A 25,245-nucleotide genomic window follows, 5' to 3' on the forward strand; every position below is an offset into this window, starting at 1 on the left:
TGGGCCCACCAATGGTATGTGTTGGGCACGACTTGAATTCGGAAGCAGAACTCCTTTGTATTTCTATTCGGAAGCTATGTAGAAAAAGACCCTTTCTTTGATCTTTTGCTTAGTTTGACTAACAAGACTCTTGGCTAATTAGTCCATGATCTTCTTACTTTAATAAACCCTACAAAACAAGAGTGAATGAACATTTTAGAAAAGAAAGAAGGATTAGTAGTTGATTTGCCATAAAAGTAAAGTATTTTATAATTTTTAATCTTCTCGAATCTTTTTAGACATAACTCTAGTTAGAGGTCCAATGTGAGTGCTAGATGGTATTTTATCACATACTCTTAGCAATCTCTTAGCAACTTTTTTCATCCCTCTCACTTTTTTCAAGCACTCACCGTCACTTTCTATTTCACTCACTCTCTCTTTTCTTTCATACTCGACACTCAAAATATAAAGCTCTCATATCAATTTGTTGAACCGCTGCACACGTTAAAGATATTGCACTGTAAACTTTTGTGTTACTTTCATTGATCGTGAAAGGTTATTAAATAGTCGTGTACAGACACAATAAACATTGGATCAAATAAAATCGAAACGAATAATAACATCCAAGGCTAAACATGATTGGGTTGCTACAGTGCAACCGAAAACCAAAAAACAAAAACAACTTCTAATGACCCGAGCTGCTACAATAACCAATACCGAACTGTTACAGTGTGAAAAGGTAAAAATTGAAAACGCGACGGACTGAACTTTAATGAAACAACAGAACAATAGAACGAAATTACAAAAAACCACTTAAGTTTATCCAACAAAACTTTAAGGAGGTTATCTTACTAGGGACTTGTGTAGGCAAATTAGTCACATTCTAGGTTAACTCATTTTCAACTAAACCAACCACCCTTTCATTCTCTTAATGTTTAACTAAGCAAAAATTGAAACCATTATGGAAAAGAGGAAAGCACTGTTTTGTTTGCAATGAGGCAAAACTGAAGGTTTGTACTGTGTAACCATTTAATTTTATCATGGGACCAGTATAGTAACAATCTCACCTATTGATGCATTATCTGAATTGACCCTTTCTCTGTTCTGAAGTGCACATGAACGACATCAATGCTCCTACCCCTCCCCAATGTTTCACGCTTTTCTTCAATGCCTTACCCTTTTATGTCATGTCAGCCATAGTCACATGCTCACAAGGTATTCCTATTGATATCACTGAACTCAATAAATGAGCGAGCCATGATTTAAATGCACTCAACACACTACAACTTGGTCTAGAATCTCCTCACTGTTTTAATGACGTGCATTAAAAAATGGAATGTTTTAATATACTTATTGGTTCTCCTCTTTTTATCCTAATACATTAACTTTCAAAAAAAAGAAAAAAATAGAGATTTTCTCCAGAGAAAATCTGTCATCATAATCTTATGTCTCCTTTTTCTTTATAATATGCTTTTTCTCTTTTGGGTTTTAATTAAGAACTGATATTTTATTGAACAGAAAATATCATGTGACAGAATCTAAACCACTCTGCTAAGTGCTATAACTGTTAGTACCATTTTATATATAAGAAAGTAAAGAGAACCGTGACAACTTATAACCCTTGGTTGATACTACATAACCCTTTTTTATGTGCCTGTGGTGGCATTTTCCCGAGTGGTATATCTCTATTTAAACCAAACCCCATTTCTCAACATCCCCAATAGAAGCTATCTTGTTCTTCTCCAACAAAAGAATCTACCACCACTTCTCTCTCCTACTCATGAACTCCATGTCTTGCCAAACAACATTCACATGTCTTTGTTTCTTGTGAAAAAAAGATAAAATTACTTTCAACTTTTTGCTTGGAGTTGGTTCTCCACTAACCACTGCTCCTCTTTATCCACACCCCTACTACCAGCAAAATGCTAATGCTCTGAAAGAAAAACAAAGTTCTAGCTGCTGCTGCTGCTCATCATAAAGACCACATTCGGACGCTTCCTCCATTTTCTTTTCCAAACTTGGCCATGAATCCCACGACCCTCTTGCTCCTTTTGCCCTTGTTCACTCAGTTTTTGGAAGTTGAGCCTGCAAAACCCAAGCTTCCAGGGAAAACCAGGTTCCCCATCTCACAAATCAGTGTGATGGGCTTTGTATATTGCGATTTCTGCTCCAATAACAGCTTTTCCGGACACAGCTACTTTTTGCCAGGTGATAACTCTCAATAAACCTCTAGTAGAAATGCTTTGTGGTGTTGTAAGTTGGAATGTAACTTTGGTAGAAACATGGAGCTGCATATGAACGATTTCAATGTACGAAATGGTTAGTTTCTTGCAATGTGGTAAATTATGGCTTGAATCTTTCCCAAAAGAGCTGTTTATATACTGTTTAGTGTCTCCATACGATGGATTCAATCTAAAAGATGAAACATGTAGGAGGAACTCAAAAAGAAAGAAACAATTGTTTTCTTTTTGTCTTGAGAAAACAATTACTCTCCCAAAAACAAAAGGAGTTCAAATGGGGATGCATCTTACACTTTTTTCTTCATATTTATGTCCATGCAGGTGCCGAGGTGAAAGTAGATTGCATGTTCAAAGCACTCTCAGAGAAAACCGCTGAACAGATTTCACTTTCAGTGAACAGAACTACCAACAAGTTTGGGATGTACAAGCTGGAAATTCCTTCAGTTGATGGTGTGAAATGTGCAGAAGATTCTGTAGTTGTGTCTTCATGCCAAGCAAGCTTAATAGGTAGTTCATCCTCTGCTTGCAATGTTCCTGGCTACAGAACCACTTCTAATGTGATTGCAATCAAAGCAAGAAAAGCTAACCTCTGCATATACAGCTTCAATGCTTTGACTTTCAGACCATCCAAGAGGGACATCACCCTCTGTGGTAATTAAAAGAAGAAGCTTACACAAGTAGGCCTAGAGCTCGGTCACTTGTGTATACATACAAATTTCAAGAAAATAAATGAAAAAAAAAAAAAAAAAACTCATGTTCTCTTTTTGATGCCCATTATGGGCACAGATCTCTTGTCTCTCTCTCTTCATTGTTTTACTGCATTATTTGTTTGATAATACTGTTTTCATATTATGCTACGTTAGAAAAAGTATCATGGAAGTAGAGTTTGGGTGTGAGAGATAGTTCCTTTTTGATTTATGCAGTTGATTAGGTTTTGTTAAAATGTACTGGTAGATGTATATTGTACAGAGCATGCAAGTTGTTCAAGAAAGCAACACATGAATAAACAAGTTATTGTTGTGCATATTATATTTCCCATATGGATAAACACTTTGGCAAAAGAGAAGGGAGAAGGAGCATATATATCAAAATAAATGGGAGAAATCTTCAGTTCAGGATCAATTTCTAAGGAGTAAATATACAATTTTCTTTTCTGAAAAAAATTGAACATTTCTTGGTTTGGTTTGTAGACCAAAAGTTCTCTATTTACTAACAAATTTCTCCCCACTAAAGCTTCCAAGTTACCTCTAAAATAGACCAATTGGTTTATTTCAAAACTTACAACGATCACAGCAACAATTTTCAAGAATCAATTTTGTATTTTCTTCTTCCTCAAAAACTGATTTAGGGAGAGTTTTTTTTATGTCAAATTTTCAATGACCAAAGCAACGAAAGTAACAATTTTCAAAGAATCAAATATTGTTTATTTTCTTCTTTCTCAATACCGGATGGGTGGTTGAAATACAAACATAAATCTCTGTTAATAAAAGCATTCTATGAAAATATCCAAAAATGCCACACAACTGAATCCAAAATTCCTAATGTTAGCAATATCGTTCTCCATCACGTTTAAGATTTGCCTCAATGTCATAGAGCAATTGTTCTACATCGCTTTTAAGATTTGCCTCAATGTGTCATATCATAGAGCAATTGTTCTATGTCCATATATATGTATAGACGGGCCCTCAATCATGATGCAACTTGCTATTAACTCCAGAACTCCGTACAAGAATATGGCAGGTCATTATCAAATATTGTCCCTCTGGTCCTTTTTAATCTGCTACACTATGAAGATAATTGCCACCAAAGCAAACATGGCCTAATCAACAAAGGATAATCAAAAACGATGCCAAAATATACTTCTAACTTTTCATTCCACTCTATTACAGTTATGGCAATAATTAAGGAATAATGGCTATCATTGATAAGATTAAATTACTTATTTATTTTTTATAGTTTTATTTTTTAGTTTTTGTATCTAAAAATATCTTCTTTCAATATCATTTATATTATTTTGATTTATTTTTATGTTTTACAAATAAAATAAAATAAATAATATATATATAATATAAGATTGAATATAGATTTTTTAATATAAAAATTAGACATATTTATCTTTTAATCATGAGAACAAACGACTAATTACATCAATAAAAAGTATTAAACAATTTGTTAATGAAACATGACAAAGAATGATGTGTTGATTTAATGATGATTTTGATGATGCATATAACTCTTATTAATGTTTAGTGTGATAAATTGTAAAACATGAATCAATATCTAAGGTAATTTTGAGTAATTTTTCATTTGAAAGATTATTTTTCTTTTATCTTTATGAACATAATAACTAGAAGTGTCAATTTGACTCATGACCTATGGATCAATTCTAAAGTGCTCCTAAATAAGTCTATCTTTTCTTGGTCCACCAAATAAATGGATTGAAAAAGCTCCAATTCCTAAAGGCTCCTCTAAAAGTGAGTTAGGGTCAAGACTAAAATCAGTTTGGTCCACTACAAAACTTTAATTAGCATCAAAATATATTTTGTAAAAGACTTGTGACGACCTTCAATCTAGGTCGATTCTTCTCGAAATTTAATCCAAATAGACCTAGATAACTTTTGGCTCGATTTACTCGGCTCGACCTTCAGTGTGGGCCAACTTGACTTGATTCTTCAACTTTAACCAACTTGTCTCAATTTTTCAACTTGGGTCAACTTAGCTCGACTTTCAGTTTTGGATAGCTCAATTGGACTCTTTAGCTTGGACAGACTCAACTCCATTCTTCAACTCGAGTCAGCTCGACTCAACCACTCAACCTAGGTTGACTCGAATCGATCATGTTGATAAAGATGGCTTAGAAAGGGAACATTGAATAAAACATGGACTCTTTTTGTGCATCAAATAGTCTTAAATATAACAATAAATACATCAAACATTAAAAAGATTTTTATATTATTTAACCGTTAACTCTTAACGTTTGTATAGTTCTATCTCGAGCACATTGCTTAAAAGGTTCCACTAATCAAAGCACATGATTACAACGAGTATCACCTTATCAAGGTTACATGAGTATGAACCACTTCAGGTCACACGAGTATCAACCTCTTCAAAATGTGAAAAACACCTTGAAAGAAGGAGAGTACAATTTCTACTCATAAGTAAAACATCACAAGGTGAAGAATATTACAAAGGTTTAAGTGCACATCAGAGTTGTATCTCACAAGACATTTTTTCTATAGATTTGACTCTATGCGATCAATTTCATTTTAGACTATGCTTTTAGTAATTCTATTTCACATGAATGTAACAATTGTTGTTTCTCTCTTGTTTCTCAATCTACTTGGTATCCTTTATATAGTTTTTCAAATGATAGTTGTTGAGGATTTCAATTTGATTAGCATGATCAATATTTTCATTATTGTTCTTCATAAGGAATGACTTAATCAATTCTTTAAATAGATTCTTCAAAATAATTCCTCAAGTCTTCAAATTTATTTTTCTAATACTCTTAGTTCTTTTCCTTCCTTTATAGATTCAGAGAGAACTCGATTTGGTATTCTTTGATTTTGTTTTTCTCTCTTTAAAATTTAGATTTTACCTATTAAAGGAAACTTTTGTGCAACATATTTTGAAAATACCTTGTGAGTATTATAATATCTGCTAATATCAATCAAGATCAATGGAGTTTGTAGAGAAAAGCTTTTGCAAAACGAAGAAATGAACTCCAAGGTGAAACTTTCCCAAAAATTAACTCTAGTCGAGGTTTTAGGCTTCAGTTATTAGAAAAATTAAAGCCTAAACTTTTAAGCTCAATGGCAATTTTGAAAGTTTGTTCAACCTTTCCACCCTGGTTTTGTAACAATCGATGTAGAACATATGTATGGCTTATGTTATGTAGAAATCAAAGCCTATAACTTTGTATTGTGGTGAAATAATTAAAAAAAACAGTGGCAATTTTGAAAATTTCGTTAACTTATAAGCCCTGGATCCTCTAAAACTGGGACCTATAAGTTCATAAATTTTCAAAATTGTCACGGTGTCTTTATATGCTTTGTTTTCTTGAAAATCGAAACATACCACATGATTTTAAAAACCAAAACTGCACTAGTGTAGGTCAAAAGTTTACATGCACATTTAACACCTAACTCACTTTAAGTCTCACATTGGACAATTTTTACTACACTTGAGTGTTTATGAGCTCTAGCCTATGAGATGGAGCCTTCTTAGGTGACTTGGATTGAACATGTAGAGGTACTTGACCATGTATTAAAGGCCTTCTTGTGTCCCTATTATTTTTACAAAGAAAAATATACCCATAAAAAAAGTTATATTCTTATTTACAATTTACAAGACTAAAGGAAGAAATTCTTTGTATTCTACACTTCAAAAAAGAAAAAAAAAAACTCCACCAAGTGTTATCTTATACTTTCTTCTTAGCCAAAAGTGTGAAGGTATGATGATCCTTCATCAACATTCCATAAAAGAAAAGTCTTCTAAGGTCTAAATTCTTCTTTCTCTTTTAGTCTCCTAGCCATGACATGGATCAAAGACCCAATATGTGGTCTTTTAGATGGTCCCCATTATAACATCATAAGGAATTTTATACATTGTGGCTAGGCTAAGAAAGATATTTAATTTTTAGATAACAAAGGTACTATGAGAAAAGAGTGTAATTAGATCAATTAATGAACTTAGCATTTTTTTCTTTTACATCTTTTTCTTTTACTAATCGAGCCATAGTATTCAACTACTATCAATTAAAATTTAAAAGCTAAAATTTAAAGACAAGAAAGTAAGAACAAAATATAAAATAGGATTATTGTCATAAAAAAACTAAATATGTTTTGTATGTGACCAAAGACCCGTTGACCATATCAACTATGATATTTAAAGACAGTTGATTGTCCAAAGACCAAGTGTCATTCGCTGATAGACATCCGTAAAAAAAATTATATATTTTTGCTCTAACCAAGGTTCAAACTCACCACCCAAAAGTTCCAAACCAACACTCAAAACCAAACAAACTATCACTTTTATCTTGTCATTCACATACACAACTAACAATACAAACTATGTATGCAAAAATATAATAATAAAAAGAAATAAAGCACACTCAATACACATAAAAAGAATCAAACACATGACTTCGGCATAATTTATCATATATTATTTTAACTAATGTCGTCCATGCCTATATTACCCTTCTAAAAATTTATTATCCTTGAATCTTACACCTTGACTTGAGCTTGGACTGATTCGTCTCGACCTATCTCAAACTAACTCGTCTCAACTTAAATTTGGACCAACTTTATCCGATCTAGGCTCAAGACATACTACCTTACTTGGATTAAATTCAATCTAACATCTCACAACTTCAACAAAATTTAGATATGTCTTGATTTTAGATTTTGAAAATCCCATGAAATAATTATAAGTAGACACTTAAAACTTGGAGATTTTTTTTAAAAAATAATTATGGATTGAATTTCGCAATTTAAATTTTCTTTCCCTTGTTAAACTCGTTGAAGATAGGTTAAGTTTGACTAAAATATATTATTTTAATTGATTTATATTCTATTGAAATCAATATTGGAGATTAAACAATTCAATGAGTATCGGTCGGTGGTTTTTGCTTTAAAAATTGGAAAGAAGGTGAAGCATAGTTGTTGGAGTAATTGCAGCAAATCCTTCTGAATAAGATTGCGAAGCAAGTGGAATTGATTCATCCAACAGCCCTTACGCTGCGCTGGAATACAAAATTGAATACGCAATGTGGAATTCAATTGAATTTGCATATTTGAAAATAAAGTGGTGCTATTATTTTGTTGGTTGGAGTCCAATTATGGGTCTAAAAAAATCTAAATTAATCAAGTCTATTTTGTATTTTTAACTTAAGTCGAGAGTGTCTTTTAGGTGAGGAGGAAGGTGTAAATTTCGCAACTTTTGAAAAAAAAAAGAGATATTTGTGAATTCATCGAAACATTTTAGTAAAATTATGATTTTCGCTTCATTAATAGTTTAATTGAATTGAAATTTTTTCAGCATGTTCACAACATCTAGTTTTTTTATTTTGATTGTTGGAATTGTCCATTAGAGTTTTGTTATCAGAAAAATTCATCTTGTACTATTGCTTTATTTTAGGTTTCTCTTTTTTTTTTTATATTTGAGAGCATTATTGCTTTGATATATTGACTAATTGTAGAAACTTATTTATGCTTTGGATTTAATTCTTTTTTACTTATATTTAATTTTAGTGGAGTTTGATTAAGTGGCTTGTGCTTGTGGGATTTTACTTCTCTCATTGAGAAGGTTTTTCCACTTTAAAAAATATTAGTGTTCTCTTTTGTGATTATTGCTTCCCTTTTTTATTGTTGTTGTTTCACATACTTTCTTGCAAATTTTGGGGAATTATTTTTGTTGCATAGTTTGATATTTTTGGTTATTGTGTTGTTGTTTGTCCATGACAATGACATCTGAGTTTATGGTTCATCTTGGTGACTAACTCAAATAAGTACAATATGGGTGAAGAATCCTAGATGTGAGGATTCCTTGTATCTAGTTTCAGGCTAGTACGTCACGTTAGTGTGATAAAATGACAGTATAAGAAGGTCACCATATAGGTACTTAAGGTTGAGGTGCTTATACTCGAGAGGAGTGTCTCAATGTGGAAGGCACTCACCTTTGAGATGGAGCTTGTTGGAAATTTAAGTTAGTCTAAATCCCACATTGGATAAAAAAATTAGAAAGTTGACCACCTTACAAGTAAAAAACTCGTAAACTTATTGTCTTAAGATTTTAGGTTGGAGGTGGTGTAAATTTTTTATGTGGGTTGGATTCATGTATCATTAGCGTTGTATCTCTCCAATGAATCCTCCCTTGAAAGACTCATCATGTTTATCATGTGTGATGACATTAGTTGAGATAAATTTAAAGTGATATTGGCATGAAACAATAACCTCAAAATTAGAAGGATCTAATATAAGCGATGTACACTTGTTCTTCTTGTGGCCTAAATAATTACAATTCGGTTAATTCCAATGGTTTAAGAGGAATAAGAATTCCAAGATACAAATGATGAATTTTGAAGGATGTGCAATTGTAAGTTTTTCGCTTTGTGCTCTCATTGTGAACTTAATATGGGTGACATTAATTAGATTATTCAAAACTCAATCTATATCCAATCCAAATCAAATAAAATATATTAGATCTAAAATTTAGATCAATTTTAACTATATCAAATTGATTTAGATTTTTCTAATCCATTTTAAATGGGATTAAATCTAAATTAAAATCATGTTTGTCAATTAGATAAAGTTTGATGTGTGATCGCATAGACATCAACCCAAGTCAACTTTAAATGGTTCTACATAATGTCTTGGCCTAACATGGGTCCAACTTGACATGGTTTGACCTGACCTAGTCTATCTTGATCGACCTTAAGCCTAACCAAACCTCGACTCAGTTGGACTAGGCTCAATTTGGGTTTGGCCTAACTTAGGTAACTTGATTGAATGTAGGGCTAGACTGACTTGACTCAACTTAAGCTTGATTCAACTCGCTCGACCTTACGTGAGGATGATCCAGTTCAACTTGACATGGCCCTAACCTAATATAGGCCCGATATGATATGGACTCAACCAAACTTAACCCAACCTGAGTCTAACTCAACTAGTTGTTGACTGAACTCAATTTGAATTTGGCCTAACCCAGCTCAATTGAACACTAGTTTCTCCTAACTCAAATCAACCTAAGCATGAGTCAACTCAGCTCAACCTAACGTTTGACATAGGCTTAACCAGATGTGGTTATGATGTATGGGTTTAACATGGCCCAACTTGTCTTCGCCCTACCTATCTTAGACTTTGTCAAACTTAGCTCAACATTGGGCTAGTCTAACTCAATTGAATGTGGCCCACCCCAACTCGGATGAACATGATCACACTATGACTCTATAGGACATGGGTAAACTCTACTAAAGGGTATGGGTCAACTTCGATAAACTTGGGCCTAAACTAACTCGACTAGACATGGGCCCATGATGACTCAGTTTAAATTTTGTTAGGCCCAACATGTTCTCACCTCAACTAAAAATGACCCTACCTTAACTTAGAATAACCCCACCTCAACTCAAAATGACCCCACCTAACCCATCCAACTCAATTGAACATGGGCTCACTATTCGACTCAACATGGTATTGGATTGAATTGACTCAACTGATGGTTGGGGCAACTTTACTTGACTTGTGCATAGATTAACTCTACTTGATCTGACATTAATCAACCTATCTTAATATGCCTCGGACATAATTCAATCCCAATTAAACTCGGCCTAACTTAGCCTATTATGGCCTAACCCAACTTAACCTCTAACTCGATTAGCTTGACATTGTTTTAGCTCACCTCACCTAACTTGATTTAAGATCAACTTGACCAAGACTTACTTAAGTTTGACCTACCTTAGCTTTGTAAACTTGACTTAATTTAACATTAAACCTAACTCAGTTGAACTTAGCATAACTTTAATGTAACATATTCTAACTTGTTTTTATAATTTGAGTTCAATATAACTTAATGAACATGTAGTGTTATCTTATATTTAACCTAATAGCTTTTAGTTTAAAATATATACAAAACTTAATTTAAAATTTCAAAAATTTTCAAATTTAGAAATTATCATATCAATATTGAATTTTAAATGATAAAAGTTAAAAATATGAATTTGAAGATAAATTCTTTTAAATAAACTAAGAATAAAATAAATTTAAATAATTGTAGATTGAATTTTTATATATTTGTTTTTTCTCACATGTGAATTGCAATTATTGAACAGCCTCCATCACTATTAAGAATTTAATTGAGTCAGACGGTGCAATTGATCAAGCATGGGCCGGAGTACTTTCGTTCAACCGGTGGCTGATTTAATCCGGTTGATTCATACTTGGTGTCTGCTGATTGATTGAATCATGACTCATTACTAAGAAAATTGTGCGCATGAGACTTTCTAATCGTGGGGCCCACAATTCGTAAACAATTTGAATTGAACGGGCTTGCATTGATTAATTGAATCATGCCATTTTATTTGGCTGAACGCAAATTGAAACTCATACTGGTAAAACAAATTATCATGCAAGATAAATCGAATCAAGTAACTAATTCTTACACGTGTCATGATTAATACCGGTGCCATGTGGAAATTTACAATATTTGTATCCGTCAATGGATTTAAAAAATGAGTGTAAGAAATTCTGAAATGCATGTTTTCATAAATATTATATTTTATCTAATAATTTTTTATATGGTCGTTACTTTTTTATGAAAAGAATTATATTTTATCTAGAAAAGTATTTATGTTTTAAATTGATATGTTTTAGGTAAATGTATATGTCAACGATATTATCATGTTATATGTCAAAGATATTATAAAGTTTAACTTAGTCGAATATGTCAGATAACCGTTAATATTATAATAATTAGAGTATGATTATACTATTTATAGGATAATAATTTGTGAGACCTTACTTATATGAATATGAGTGAGCTTAGTGATTCATTTACCTTATGAGTTAATTGCTTGATCTAAATTCTAATAAATTACAAAGTAGTATGTCCTTAATTCTGGTAGTTTGAAAGATAGTGGATCGGGCCTACTTATGACTACGTGGTGGTGGTCATCAGGCTGGCTTGTGGTTGAGTATAGAAGTAGTTAGACATGTCAACTTGTGGTTAGGTAGTTCGTCATTAGTTCTAATAGGTGACACATTATTCTGGTAGGCGACACAGTTCTGATAGACAACACATAGCTCTCGATAGGTGACACATAATTCTAATAAACAACACATAGCTCTCAATATGTGACATGTAGTCTTGGTAGGTGACACCTCGCTCTCGATAGATGGCACATAGTTTTGGTAGGGAGTACCTAGCTCTCGGTTGGTGACACATAGTCCTGATAGGCAATACCTAGTCCTATAGGTAACATCTTGCTCTAGGCAGGCGACAAGATTACAACACAATGATCGGTAGGTGACACTTACTCCTAATAGGCATCACCTAGATCTTGGTAGGCTGCACATGTTTTGGTAGGCGACACCTAGCTTTCGTTAGGCGATGCCTAGTCTTGGTAGACAACAATTGGCTCTCAGTAGGTGACACTGGACTCTCAATAGACGACATCTAATTCTAAATAGATTATATATGATTCTTGGTAAATGACACCTAGCTCTCGATAAACAACATCAAACTCTCGATAAGCATCTGATCATCAGTAAATGCATCTCATTTTTATAAATAACACATAGCTCTCGTAGTAACACCTAATTCATGATAGGCAAACGTAAGATGTGTTATAGACTGAGTTATCACTAGTAAAAGATAAGCTTTTTAACTCGCCTAATAAGCCTCAGTCAAAGCAAAACCGAAACATATCCGAAAGCGGTGGCAATATTGTAGTTTAGACAAACTTATATGTTCCGGATTGTGTAGAACCGAAGCATGTAGTGCATATTACCTCGGATCAAAGCATAACTGATGCCTAATACTATGTAAAAAAAGTCATCTGACCCTTTGCAAAACTTAGTTTTGGTCTGACAGTGATCTAGTGCTTCGGTTCTACACAGAACCGAGGCCTAAGAGTTTGTCCCATCTCACTAAGAGTCTGTCAAATCCCATTGGTACCTGCGAGAAGGGTGTTTATGCCTCGGTCAAAGGTCTACCCGAGGTAATAGAGCTCGGCTATTCAAACCCTACTACTCATTTCTGGTTCCATTACTCATTTCTTCTCTCCCTCCATTGCTGCTTCTTCCATTACCCCACGAAGGTCACTCAGGTTCCTCCCACAACTAAACCACACCACTGCCAGCCCCAAATCTACCACCGTTTCTATAAAGAGCACGCGATGAAGAGGAAGGAGAGGCATATCGCGCAGTCGACGGTGGCGGAGGAAGAGCAGCGCGTGACGGAGGAGAACGTGAATAGCAACAGCGTGTCGATGACTGAGGCAGCGATGGCGATGGTGGACAAGGAGTGGACAATCTCTGATGAGATGTGGCGGCTGGAGGAGAATATCGGCATGGCGGAGGTGGATGCGGAGGGTCCGGCGGAGGAGGAGGAGAAACAACGGAGACAGCGACGATTGAGGTGGCGGAGGAGGAAGCGACGATGATGAGAATGCTGGGATTGAGGCTTTGTAACGGAGAAGAACTGCGCGGGGATGGGGGCCTTGTGGCGGAGGCGAATGCAGGATGCGGCGGAGGAGGAGGAGAAGTGATAGAGGCAGCGACGATTGAGGTGGCGGAGGCAGATGCGGCGATGATGAGAATGCTGGGACTGAGGCTCTGTAACGGAGAAGAAAGGGGTAATTTACCCTAACAAGAGACGAAATCCCTTCGCCTTAGGTATTCTTTCTCCAGATTTCATTTATGTTTTCTCTTTCGAAATCCAGAAGCTTCTGTGGCGAACGTTGTGAGGCACGACAACAGCAGTGAGGAACGATGCTCATGAGCACCGCTTCGGGTAGCTGCTTCGGGTTTCAGGCAACTGTGACCGTCGTTGGAGAGCTTTGCGCAGAGCCACTCATCATTCTCCTTTGGAACTCAACCAGGTCCACCGGCACGACTGAAGCTGGAGAAGATTCAGTAGAGTTTTGCATTTGGTTTGTGAGATTTTGTTTTGATTTGTTGAATTGAATCTGAGAAAGATCTTTTGAACAGTTCACACCGAAGCTTTGGGATCAAAAGAAAAAAAGATTGGTTTGTTTATGTGTTTAAATTGAATTTGACTTTACTTGTTTCTTTACTTGCTTCCTTTGTACTAAAAAATTTGTTTGTTTTGTTTGTTTGTTTGGTTTGGTTAGCCATTGAAGCGTGATCAAGCTTCTATAATTGGAGGTGCTATTAACTTTTTCAAGGAGCTTGAGCGGAGGCATAAGACCGACCGAGGCATATAATTAAAGGAAAATAAATAAATAAACCCTTTTACTACTTCGGTTTAACAAAAAATCGCACTAAAATTATATGACTGGCTAAGAAAAAGAAAAAAAAATAAAAAAAGGACCCTACTGTCTCGGTTCAGGCTCCAACCGAGGTAGTAGAGGGAGAGAAACACTTGCGGTTCTAATAACCGAGGCCTAATCGTACCATTTTATGCCTCGGTTTTGAAACGAGACATAAAGTCTACCACTTTTTACCTCGTCTGAATATGTCTCGGTTCAGGAACCGGTGTCTATCAGTGAAAATAACCGTTATCATTTCCCCTAAGTACTAGTGTATCCTAAAAGGATATTAATGTTATTAAGATAGTTATCCTAAAAAATATTAATCTTATTAAGATAGAAGAGTACTCGACCATATATACAATACAACTACACTTGTAGAAAATAAACTTGGGTCACATAAAAACCAACTAAAACGATGTTGATCAGAAAAATTTAAATTAAATTCACGAACAAGACATAAAGTTTCAATTATTGATTGGTACCAATAAATTCATAAGCACAACAAATACTTCCTTGTTCCATAAACAAGAGAATAATTAATAATAAACTTAAGACAAATAACACAATGACATAATAACATATACTTTGTTAATTATATCTGCATCAATTCTTGGAAAATTTTCATGACAGTAGAAGGTAAACCCAGAAGCACATTTATATTTCTTCGCTCTTGGCCATGGGAGAGGAACAAGATCACTTCCTTCTCTGGCAGTGACACTGGGCCTGACAGCACTGGATCTCCCCATCCAAAATCAGTGGTATGAAAGGAAAGTCTAGACCAAGTTGTGATCAGAAGAGTGCAAGCAAGAGAAGGCCTTGTTCTTGTCACCTCAAAGTAATCAATGGCTGATCTCATGTAGCTGTCTGTCACCATCTTGATAGCATCTTGAATGAGTCCCACAGCATATGACAAAGGCTTTTGTGTCAGTTCCCCAGCTTGGCACACAGAATTTGTTAGCACAATTCCATTTCCAAAGTACCCTTTTGAAAGAGGAGGGTTGAACTTGGCCCTTCCATCAACAGCAAAAAGAAGCTTTGTTTGTTGCTCAGGTAACATTTTCAGTGCCTTGGTTCTTGCTATCCACACAAACGCTGAAAGGACTTCAAATGTTGTGCATGCATCAAGAGCCCCATCTTGCATTGCTTTCATCTTCAGCTCCTTTAGTTTCTCAGGGTCAAAACAGAAGGACCTGTAAACCATTTCATCTTCGTATAAACTAGAAGTGTTTGATTTGTCTTCTATGTCAGCAAATTCTTGATGCAGGTGCTCTATTTTTGGTGGGTTTCTAGCCTTGAGTATGCTTCTGTCCAGCACTGGAGGGATTAAGAGTGGCAAGTCTCTGGCTACTTGTCCCCAAGAGTTCACAAACTCCATCGCACCAATGCCATCAAACATGCAGTGGTTCATGCACAGCCCAAGAGCAAAGCCTCCACATTTGAACTTGGTCACCTGGATTATAGAGTTCACACTTTCAAAACTGCAATATTTTATGACAAGTGTCGGGCCATTTCCTCAATCATTTTCTTGGTGAGAATGAATTGTTTGATTAAAGTTCTGACACGGATTATTACTGTTATTATTTCTGAAATAGAAGCTCCAGTACTTGCAGAATGGATAAGGTTCCTATTCTTAGCATGAAAAGAAAAGATATAGTCGAAAACCAATTTTAGTCACAAACTAGCATCCCTTAAATTTTGCCAAACAAATATAGTGATGCTAACTTTTATATTAGACATTCAACAGTCACATTTTTTCATTTATAAATTCTACCAAGAACTTGATAAAGGCTAGATGACATATCTCTATAGATTCTTTAGTATTTGCTTATAACTAAACAATTAAGAGTTATGTACCCAAAAACAAACTAACTCCTCAAGGAAATGGAAAACAAAAATATAAGACAATGATAAATCATAAAACTTACCTGAGCAACCAAAGGAGGCATCTGAAGAATGTGTTTTGCTCCAGGAATATCATAAACCAGCTTACCAAGAGTTCCAGGGTCTGGCTTTGTGATGTCACCAATCTCTTCCATTGAACAGTTTGCTTCAGCCTCTATAAACAAGGCACCTTCCCCTGTGCAATCCACTATGAGTTTACCCTCTGAGCTTATAGTGAGTCTCCCAGCAAGAGGGTAATAGTGGACAAGAACCTTCTTCAATGCATTCTTTATCACTTCCCCAGCTTTCTCATTCCCCCTCTCAGCAGTTTTAAAGCAATAAACAGTTCTCACAATCACTGCAATGTTCTGGTCAAGGTTAGATAGGAAATACAAACCCTTCTTTCTTTCTTCAGCTGGTGGAACAAGAGTTGGTTCACCTAGCTTCACACTAAGCTGGAAACCATTTTCATTAGCCATTTCCTTATCAGCCTACAGAAAAAGCAATAGAAACATGTAACAGAAGCACTCTAGAGGGCTATTCTAAAAACTAATATTGTGAGCTGAAAATAAGTGATCATCAAAATATAAGAGTAGAGCATGCAATGTTGAAAGCATCATCAGGAACACATGTGGAGTTTCTCATACCTGTGGTCTCCCTCACACAATATGACAAGGGTCTGAGTTCCCTTCAGAGAAAGTTGCAAGGTATTTATGTATGATGTAGGTGATGTGCTTAGATGTTGAAAACATAGCAACGGAAGAAAATAAATATAATGTGAAGGTGAGAGGTAGTTGTTCATTGGCAACGGTCCAAGCTACTAATAAAATACGTGTTATCTTTAAGACTTTATTGTTTTTTTTTTCCTTTTTTTATACTCTGTGGATCTGTGTGGGTGAGGGTAGGCCACTAGTAAAGAGACCAAAGACAAAAGGAACCCAGTCAGAAGATGAACAAAGATGGGCTTGTTTGGTGTGGTTGGTATCCCAAATTTCCTAACCTTATATTTTGTTCAATTAGTTGTTCCTTCCAAGATCAATACTTTTGGAAATGAACTTTAAATACCATGATCGTGTTTCAGTAGCATAGTTTTTTAGTAGTATGATTTTGAAGACGTGTTTACATTCACATTGAATCCTCAAAAAGTAATATTGAAATGATTATTTTAAATCTATAACACTTTATTGGGTTAAGAAATTATTTTTAAGTTTAAATATGATTTTATTTTTTCTAATTCATGTTATTGATGTAAGATGTTCACCGACATCATGACAAAATAATATTTTTAAGTTGGAGTTATCTTAAATAAATAGTTTTTATGGTAAATCATCTTTCTTCAAAATCAATTTTAAAGTAAAAGTAATTTTGGAAAGCACTAACCCTGTCAATAATTGAAGATGATAATGAAAAATTAATACTAAAAACATGTATTATAGAAAGTCTACAAAGTTGGAGGAGACGTTGGAGACTTTTGTGACATTCTATGTATAATGGTAACATTTGATGAGTTACATGGTTTTGGTAATATTGATGATGTATAAGAAAAGATGAGGTAACCCAAAACTGAAAGTTCATTCCTAATGAGTAGTAGTCAACTGTTATCTGAGAAGCAAAAAGCTTACAAAACTTGTAGACCCAACTTGCTTTCTTGGGCACTGAAAAATCAAAATGACTTTGACCTAATTTTTAGATAATATATTATATCTTAACGAGCACATCATGCTTGATGGCCAGCGTGAAGTTGACATGTATAACGACCCAGAAATAAACTATCATGAAGAAGGCACAAGTTAATTAAACACACATATACGAGTTTACTCGGATATTAAAAAAATCGGTTTTGTGTAACCATGAACATGCATGAAATCAATTTTGAATACAAACCAGAAATAAAGAATGATTATGAACAAGTGGTGGTGATGAATCTTGACCAATGAAATTTATGTTATATCATTCTAAGGCATGAACATTTATATATATACATAAGAATCTTCAATTATGTGACTTCAATGTGGTGGAACAGATCCCTCATATCCATAGTTATCTCCGTTACAAAGAATTCATATATAATAAGTAATAATAACAAAAATAATTATATTATTAAATAATAATAATTATAACAATAAAATAAAAAATATATATTAATTTTAACTATAAGGAAAAAATAATAATATTATATTTTAGAGTCTATTAAAACTTTATTTTTAATCTATCACACCAATCAATTCACTTACAAATTTTCATTCCTAAATTTACTCATTTTCATCTCTAAATCCTTTAAAAGAAACACAAAAACTTTACCTTCAAATCACTAAAATTTATAACTCATTTTTCTTCAAATACATCTTCACAAGAGAACACACTTTACTTGGTTTGTTTTAATGACAATTTAATTTCCAATTCTTTATACTTTACTGCTTAACTACTATGTTTTTGGTCTTAAAACTTTGATCGAATATAATTAAAGGTTAAAAAATGGGTCATGACTCATAAGTTAATATTCACATCCTGTCAAAATTTCACGGGTTAAGCTGAAATTTTTAATTTATTAATCCATTTTAGTCTAATCCACTTAGTCTTTCAAATTGTGAACCAAAAGTACGAGCTTATCCACTAATCCATTTTTATAAATTAAAAATTAAAATAAACATATAATTTAAAATATTAACTTTTTTATATTATATTCCTTCAAGGGTGTTAATATTTAATAGTAATATAATTTAAATCATTAACATTTATAAATTAAGTATTAATTATTAATTATAATACTTTAACCTATAAATATAATAATTATTTTAATTTATCAAATTAGAGAAATTAGTTTATAATCATCCACAGGCTCATCGACATGTCCTCTGACAAAACAAATCACGAATTACAATATGTTTTGTTATGGGGAATCAGCCCAACTCACTCTACTTTTAATGAACCATTGACAGATTAAGTCAAAATAAGCCAAACCAACTTATTTTGTCACCCTTAGATCCAACTTTGTTCTTTTATATCCTACAAGAAATTTGTCTTCCATTTTTTTTCTTAAACAACATTATCCCTATATATTAATGATAGTAATAAAATTATCGACCACTTACCAGATAACATATCACTCTTTTCATGTGACATTTTATATAACATATAAATATTATTATATATGTTTATAGTTTCTCCAATTTGAATCGAATTGAGTTTTAGTATTCTAAGTTGTAAAATATTTTGTAATCCTTAAATTTAAAAATAATATTTTACCCTTAAACTTAAAAAAATTATTTTTTAACCTTTAACTAAAAAAAGTCTGCAAATCTAAGAGTTATCTTTTAGTTACTTCATTTATACATAAAACTATTATATTACTCTCAGTTCACGTATATGATGCTTTAATGATATTGATGCGGTTTTAAAATTTCAGTTTCTTACAAACTTTTATCTCAATTTCTATTAGAAGACCGTAGTTTTAAAATAATTTTTGTTATAAAGAGAAATAGATATTGTAACTATGCATGGAACCCAACAAATATATTAAGTGATATTCAACTTCACTAATTTAAAACGGTTTTACGAAATATTGTGATATATTTGTTGACGTAAATATTCATATATTAACCGTATATGTGATCAAATCTTAGTAGTTATGTCATGATATTTCTTAAATACCATATATTTACAAAATATTTGGTACATAAGGTAAGTTGACACATTATCGTGATTATTCCACTAATTATCATATATACAGTAACTTGTTATTTTATTGAGACTATTTGATATCATATTAGCATTACTATTTTTATCATATGACTCACAAGACCCATAAACCTTATAAATACACATGGTATTTCACCAAGAAATACACACTCTCTCATACTCACTTTCTTAATCTAAATATTTAAACTCTTTTACTATAACTTGATCGTCTGAGAGTCTTTTGCGGGAAGATCTTCTCCTGTATTCCAACCACTAGGAATGTTCATTAATGATCTCCAAAGCCGTCAAGATTTTGCCACCTGTTTGAAGGTCCACACTTTGAATTCCGGTAAGAACAAATATCATATTTACTTATGAACCACAAGTTATCCTAAAGCCCAAATTAAACAACTGTCAAAAAAAATTGTCAACATCCCTCTTTGGTGATAATGAATAAGAAAAAGAAATTGAGGATGATTAAAAATGGTGAAGATGAAGTGAGCAAGTAAAAGAGTACGGAGAAGATGAACAAATTATCAAAAACAAACATACTTGTCAAATTTTAAGATTCATAATACTCTTATGTCTACATAGTTATATGAAAATACTAAAAATATGCAAGTCTTCAAATAAGAAAAAGAGAAGTGGAATAATTTTATCATTACATATAAGGGTCCCAAATAGGATTGTTAAAGTAAGTTCACACAGGTTGCATCACTACGAGTTGTGTATTAGTTTAATCCAACTCACATTTCGATGTTGTTAAAAAATTTGTAACTGGGGTTGTTAAGGGTCAATGGTTTAAGTGAATTGGCTCACTTAAGAATATTTTGTTTTTCCTATTTCTTTTATATATGTATTACATGACTCAACTCATTTGTTTATGTATTACACCAAACATTACTATAAGATAGTAGTCGAAAAAACTAAAGTGATAACCTATATAATTAGAAAAAGAAATAAATTAAGCATCCAAAATATTCAAACACTATTAAAGAATATTTTAGTCTTTAAAAAGATCAAATTTTCAACCTACATAATTAGAAATAGCAAATAATTATAATAAATTTTTTTTGAAAGAAATGGTAATAATAAAGGATTGTTGTTAGTGTGTTACTAGTCAATCCACCTCTAACTCAGCTTAAACTAATTTAACTAGTGGGTTTAGTTTGACCCACATTTAACTAGATTATTTCCAACTAACTCATCTCAAACTTGTGGTGAGTTGAGTTGACAAGTTTGAACCCATTTTGATAACTCTAGTCTCACATTGGTAAAGCGTAACACACTTGGTATGCTTACTCGGCTATATAAGCTCTATAACATGAAAGAGAACAAGAGCATACAAAGTCTGTTTCAGTAGGTCTCAAACCATATTAAATAAACCATGTTATTTATGTAAGCCTTCTTATTTATTAGACCCGTCAATTTGGCCCCGTTACATGGTTTGGCCCTAACCCACGTGGGTTGGGGTCAGAAAAATCCACAGGGCCAAAAAGCCCCTCGTAGAAAAAGCCCACCAGGTCAAAATATCTTCAAAAGCCCTGTGAGCCAAGGCCAACCCATGGACATTTTTTTTAGAAAAAATGTTCATTTTGAATACAAGAAAAAATATAATTAACTCCTAATTTGTTACAAAAATAGTTACTGTAGAAAATAAATTGAAATTTTTATAAGAGGAAAGTTCTAGAATCAAGAAGCAAAAGCAAAATGACAATATTTATTGAGTTAGATTCTCTAAGTATATAATTAAAGGATCATTTTATAAATTTGAAATTTAAATATTTAATTTCGCTTTTTTTAGGTTATAAGTCAGAAATTAACTTTCTATCTAAAATTATCCTAATTGAAATTTAAGAGAAGACTTTCTCTAATTAAAGCTCTTAATTAAAAAAATTTAGGCTTCTTTATTTTTTTTAGAAAATTATTGAAAAAGAAATTAAATATAAATGATTTTCTTTTTCACTTTATACTCAACAAATCATGCTCATAACATAAATAATAAGTAAAAAGAGAAAACTCATAAACCTTGTGCAGGCTGCAGTTGTATTCGCCCATATGATTCAATCTCGTCGTACTACTCACTCAAAATGTTTACATATTAAATGTCATAAACATAAACATAAACATACATTTATGTTATGCGTTCTAATTGAAAGTTAAAAATAAATTATTTAGTGTGTTAGTTAAAGAATTGAAACACTATAACATTTGTCATTCTTTAGTACTTTTAGGTCTATTTAAAATTTTCATTTTTTTTATAAATTTTTAAGAAATTAACTTTATGGTTGTTAGGATATTTATCCTATTTTATCATCATTATAGTGTGTCAAGGTGTTAGACTTTAACTTTAAATACTCTTGATATTCATCCTCAGAAAACATAGAAGTGGAAGTTTCAGTCTTCGAAGTGGAAGTTTCAGTCTTAGAAATATTGGCGGTTTTGGAAGGGAAACCATGTAAGGAGTAGCAATTCTCTTGAGTATGACCCATCCTTTTACAATATGTGCATTGAGGATGTCCCCGACCTCCTCATCCTCCTCCTCTAGTGCCACGTCCTCCTCTTCCTCGTGTGGCAACCATGACAGATGGTTCCACTAGTTCATGCGCTTCTTGAGTTTGAGGTACCGGGACACGTAGAAGGCGAGTGGTCAATGTTTCCATAGAGGGGACCTCATGACTAGTTAGAAGTTGATCTCTGAGATGATCAAAATCGGGATGTAGGGCACGAAGGATCAACACCATGTAAAATTTGTCTAGTTTCTTTTTTATATCCTCTAATGGATCTACTTCCAAAAACATCCTAAGTTCTTCGACAGCAGATTGGGCTTCAGACATGAAGGACACCATATCATGGTCTGCCATTTTAAGAGATGCAAGCTTGTTCGTAGTGTCATAGAGACGTTGAATATCGTTGGCATAAATGCTTTGGGCTTTCTTCCAAAAGGAGTGACAAGTTTTGAAAGCCCTCAAAGATACAAGAAGTTTGGGTTCCACTGATTGCCATAACAGGGCACACAACTGGAAATCTGTTTGTTTCCACTGATCAGCTTTTTCAGTAGGCACATGGCTTCCATCTCGCTCAAAGTGGTCATAATGCCCTTGGCCAAGGAACCACATTTCAACGGCAGCAGACCATGATAGATAATTTTTTCCATTTAGCTTCTTGGGGGTAATTGATGGACTTCCAGAGAAGGAAAGAGTACTGTCATACATCATTTCTGAAGAAGACGAATAGTACTAGCGAGGAACAAGAAAACCCTAAGGGTTTAGACGAAGGAAACTGTGACAGTGATGAACGACGGTGGCCGGCAACGGCGGGTGGTGGCCGGCGACAGACGACGGTGGCCGGCGGCGGGCAGCGACGGACGGTGGCCAGCGACGGACGGTGGCCGACGACGAAGAACTGTGGCGCCGGACAGATATATATTACGAGACAGAAACCAGAGCGGGATCGACCCGCTCTGATACCAACTTAAGATTGAAACTGTAAAATAATTCTAAAGGGATTAATTGATCGACTTGGCCATCCTCATTTATCCAAATTAAAAAAGATGTGTCCTGAACTTAGTGGTCTCCAAAACTTAGAATGTGAGTCATGTTAATTAGGAAAACATGTTAGATCTTCCTTTCCTAAAAGGTCTCAATCAATATGTAATTCTAGTTTTTCCATCATCCATTCTGATATATGGGGACCTAGTCGTATCTCCTCCTTTGATTTTAGATATTTTGTTACCTTTATTGATGAATATTCAAGATGTACTTGGGTTTATCTTATGAAAAATCATTCCGAATTGTTAGCTATCTTTACATCCTTTTTGAATGAAATCAAGAATCAATTTGGTCAAGTAATCAAAATATTAAGAAGTGATAATGCAAAAGATTATTTCTCATCCTCCTTTTCTGCCATCTTGAGTTCCCATGGTATCTTACATCAGTCTACTTGTCCTCATACACCATAGCAAAATGGTATAGCATAACGAAAAAATAGACACTTGGTTGAAACTGCTCGTACCCTTTTGCTTGGTGCTCATATTCCTGTCCATCACTGGGGGGATGCCATCTTAACTGCATGTTATCTTATTAATAGGATGCCCTCCTCCTCTCTTGATAATAAAGTCCCTTTCTCCATTTTGTTTCCTAATGATCTTCTCTTTCATACATCTCCCCGAGTGTTTGGCTGTGTATGTTTTGTTCATGACATGTCTCCAGGTCTAGACAAACTCTCCGTTCGCGCTCTCAAATGTGTCTTCTTAGGCTATTCTCGACTTCAAAAAGGATATCGATGTTACTCTCCTGAAACTAAGAAGTATTACATGTCTGCCAATGTCACATTCTTTGAACAGACTCCTTACTTCTCTCCATCTGTTCAGGATGTTTCTATCCTCCAGCAGGTCCTTCCTATTCCAATGGTTGAGTCAAATAGCTCCACTATCTCTGTCATTCCAAGTCTTGATCACAATCCTTCTACATTTGTTTCTCCACATACTGAGATCATCCCACACAGGGCCCCAATGGATAGTCCACCTCCCCAAGACAATGGTGAATCTCCTACTTCAGATTCTTCTTCCTCGTCACCTCCTCCCACGCCTCTTGGTGCAAATGATTCAGCATGGCCTATTGCCCTTAGAAAAGGTACTCGTTTCACTCGAAACCCTCATCCCATTTATAATTTTCTAAGTTATCATCAATTGTCGCCCTCCTATTTTTCTCTTTTATCCTCAGTGTCCTCTGTTGTTATACCCAAGAATGTGAAAGAAGCACTTGATCATCCTGGATGGCAACAAGCTATGATTGCAGAAATGCAGACTCTTGACCACAGTAATACTTGGGAGCTGGTGCCCCTTCCCCCAGGAAAAAAGGCGGTTGGTTGTCGATGGGTGTATGCAGTTAAAGTTGGCCCTGATGGTGAAATTGATCGACTCAAAGATCGGCTTGTTGCAAAAGGTTACACTCAGGTTTATGGTCTTGATTATTGTGACACTTTCTCTCCTGTAACCAAGATGACTACTATTCATCTCTTCTTTGCCATGGCAGCCATTCGTCATTGGCCACTTCATCAATTGGATATCAAGAATGTCTTCCTAGATGGTGATCTTGAGGAAGAAGTTTATATGGAGCAACCTCCTGGGTTTATTGCTTAGGGGGAGTCTGGTATGGTATGCAAATTGAATCGATCTCTATATAGCCTCAAGCAATCCCCACGTGCTTGGTTTGGAAAGTTTAGCTCCATTGTTCAAAAATTTGGGCTAAAACACAGTGAAGTAGACCATTCAGTTTTTTATTGTCATTCTTCTCTCGGGAAATGTGTTTACTTAATAGTATATGTTGATGATATTGTCATTACAGGAAATGATGTTGTTGGAATATCTCAACTAAATGAGTACTTGTGTAGACATTTTCAAACCAAGGATCTTGGAAGTCTTAAATACTTCTTAGGCATTGAAGTAGCGCAATCAAAAGATGGAGTTGTAAT

General features: G+C 34.1%; 2 protein-coding genes across 2 annotated transcripts; one reads left to right on the forward strand and one right to left on the reverse strand.

The window, feature by feature from the left end:
* Positions 1-1,687: 1,687 nt before the first annotated feature.
* Positions 1,688-3,243, forward strand: LOC124820350 (Pollen Ole e 1 allergen and extensin family protein). Its single transcript, XM_047292020.2, has 2 exons — positions 1,688-2,187; positions 2,541-3,243. Exons 1-2 carry the CDS (start codon positions 2,004-2,006, stop codon positions 2,876-2,878), a joined length of 522 nt encoding a protein of 173 aa, XP_047147976.1. The 5' UTR covers positions 1,688-2,003; the 3' UTR covers positions 2,879-3,243.
* Positions 3,244-14,668: 11,425 nt separating this feature from the next.
* Positions 14,669-16,888, reverse strand: RWP1 (HXXXD-type acyl-transferase family protein). The gene is made up of 3 exons (XM_047292022.2): positions 16,740-16,888; positions 16,137-16,583; positions 14,669-15,661 (listed from the first exon to the last, which is right to left on the reverse strand). The coding sequence occupies exons 2-3, from the start codon at positions 16,569-16,571 to the stop codon at positions 14,804-14,806; spliced, it is 1,293 nt and encodes a 430-aa protein (XP_047147978.1). The 5' UTR covers positions 16,572-16,583; positions 16,740-16,888; the 3' UTR covers positions 14,669-14,803.
* Between the last annotated feature and the right edge of the window lie 8,357 nt (positions 16,889-25,245).

This window comes from Vigna umbellata, chromosome 5 (genome assembly GCF_029865625.1).
Source record: "Vigna umbellata cultivar VRB3 chromosome 5, Vumbellata_1.0, whole genome shotgun sequence".
Lineage (NCBI taxonomy): Eukaryota > Viridiplantae > Streptophyta > Magnoliopsida > Fabales > Fabaceae > Vigna > Vigna umbellata.

Coding starts and splice junctions, on each gene's coding strand:
- LOC124820350 (XM_047292020.2), top strand. CDS start 2,004: ATGAATCCCACGACCCTCTTGCTCCTTTTGCCCTTGTTCACTCAGTTT. Junction 2,188..2,540: donor ACACAGCTACTTTTTGCCAG/GTGATAACTCTC, acceptor ATGTCCATGCAG/GTGCCGAGGTGAAAGTAGAT.
- RWP1 (XM_047292022.2), bottom strand. CDS start 16,571: ATGGCTAATGAAAATGGTTTCCAGCTTAGTGTGAAGCTAGGTGAACCA. Junction 15,662..16,136: donor TGCCTCCTTTGGTTGCTCAG/GTAAGTTTTATG, acceptor TCTATAATCCAG/GTGACCAAGTTCAAATGTGG.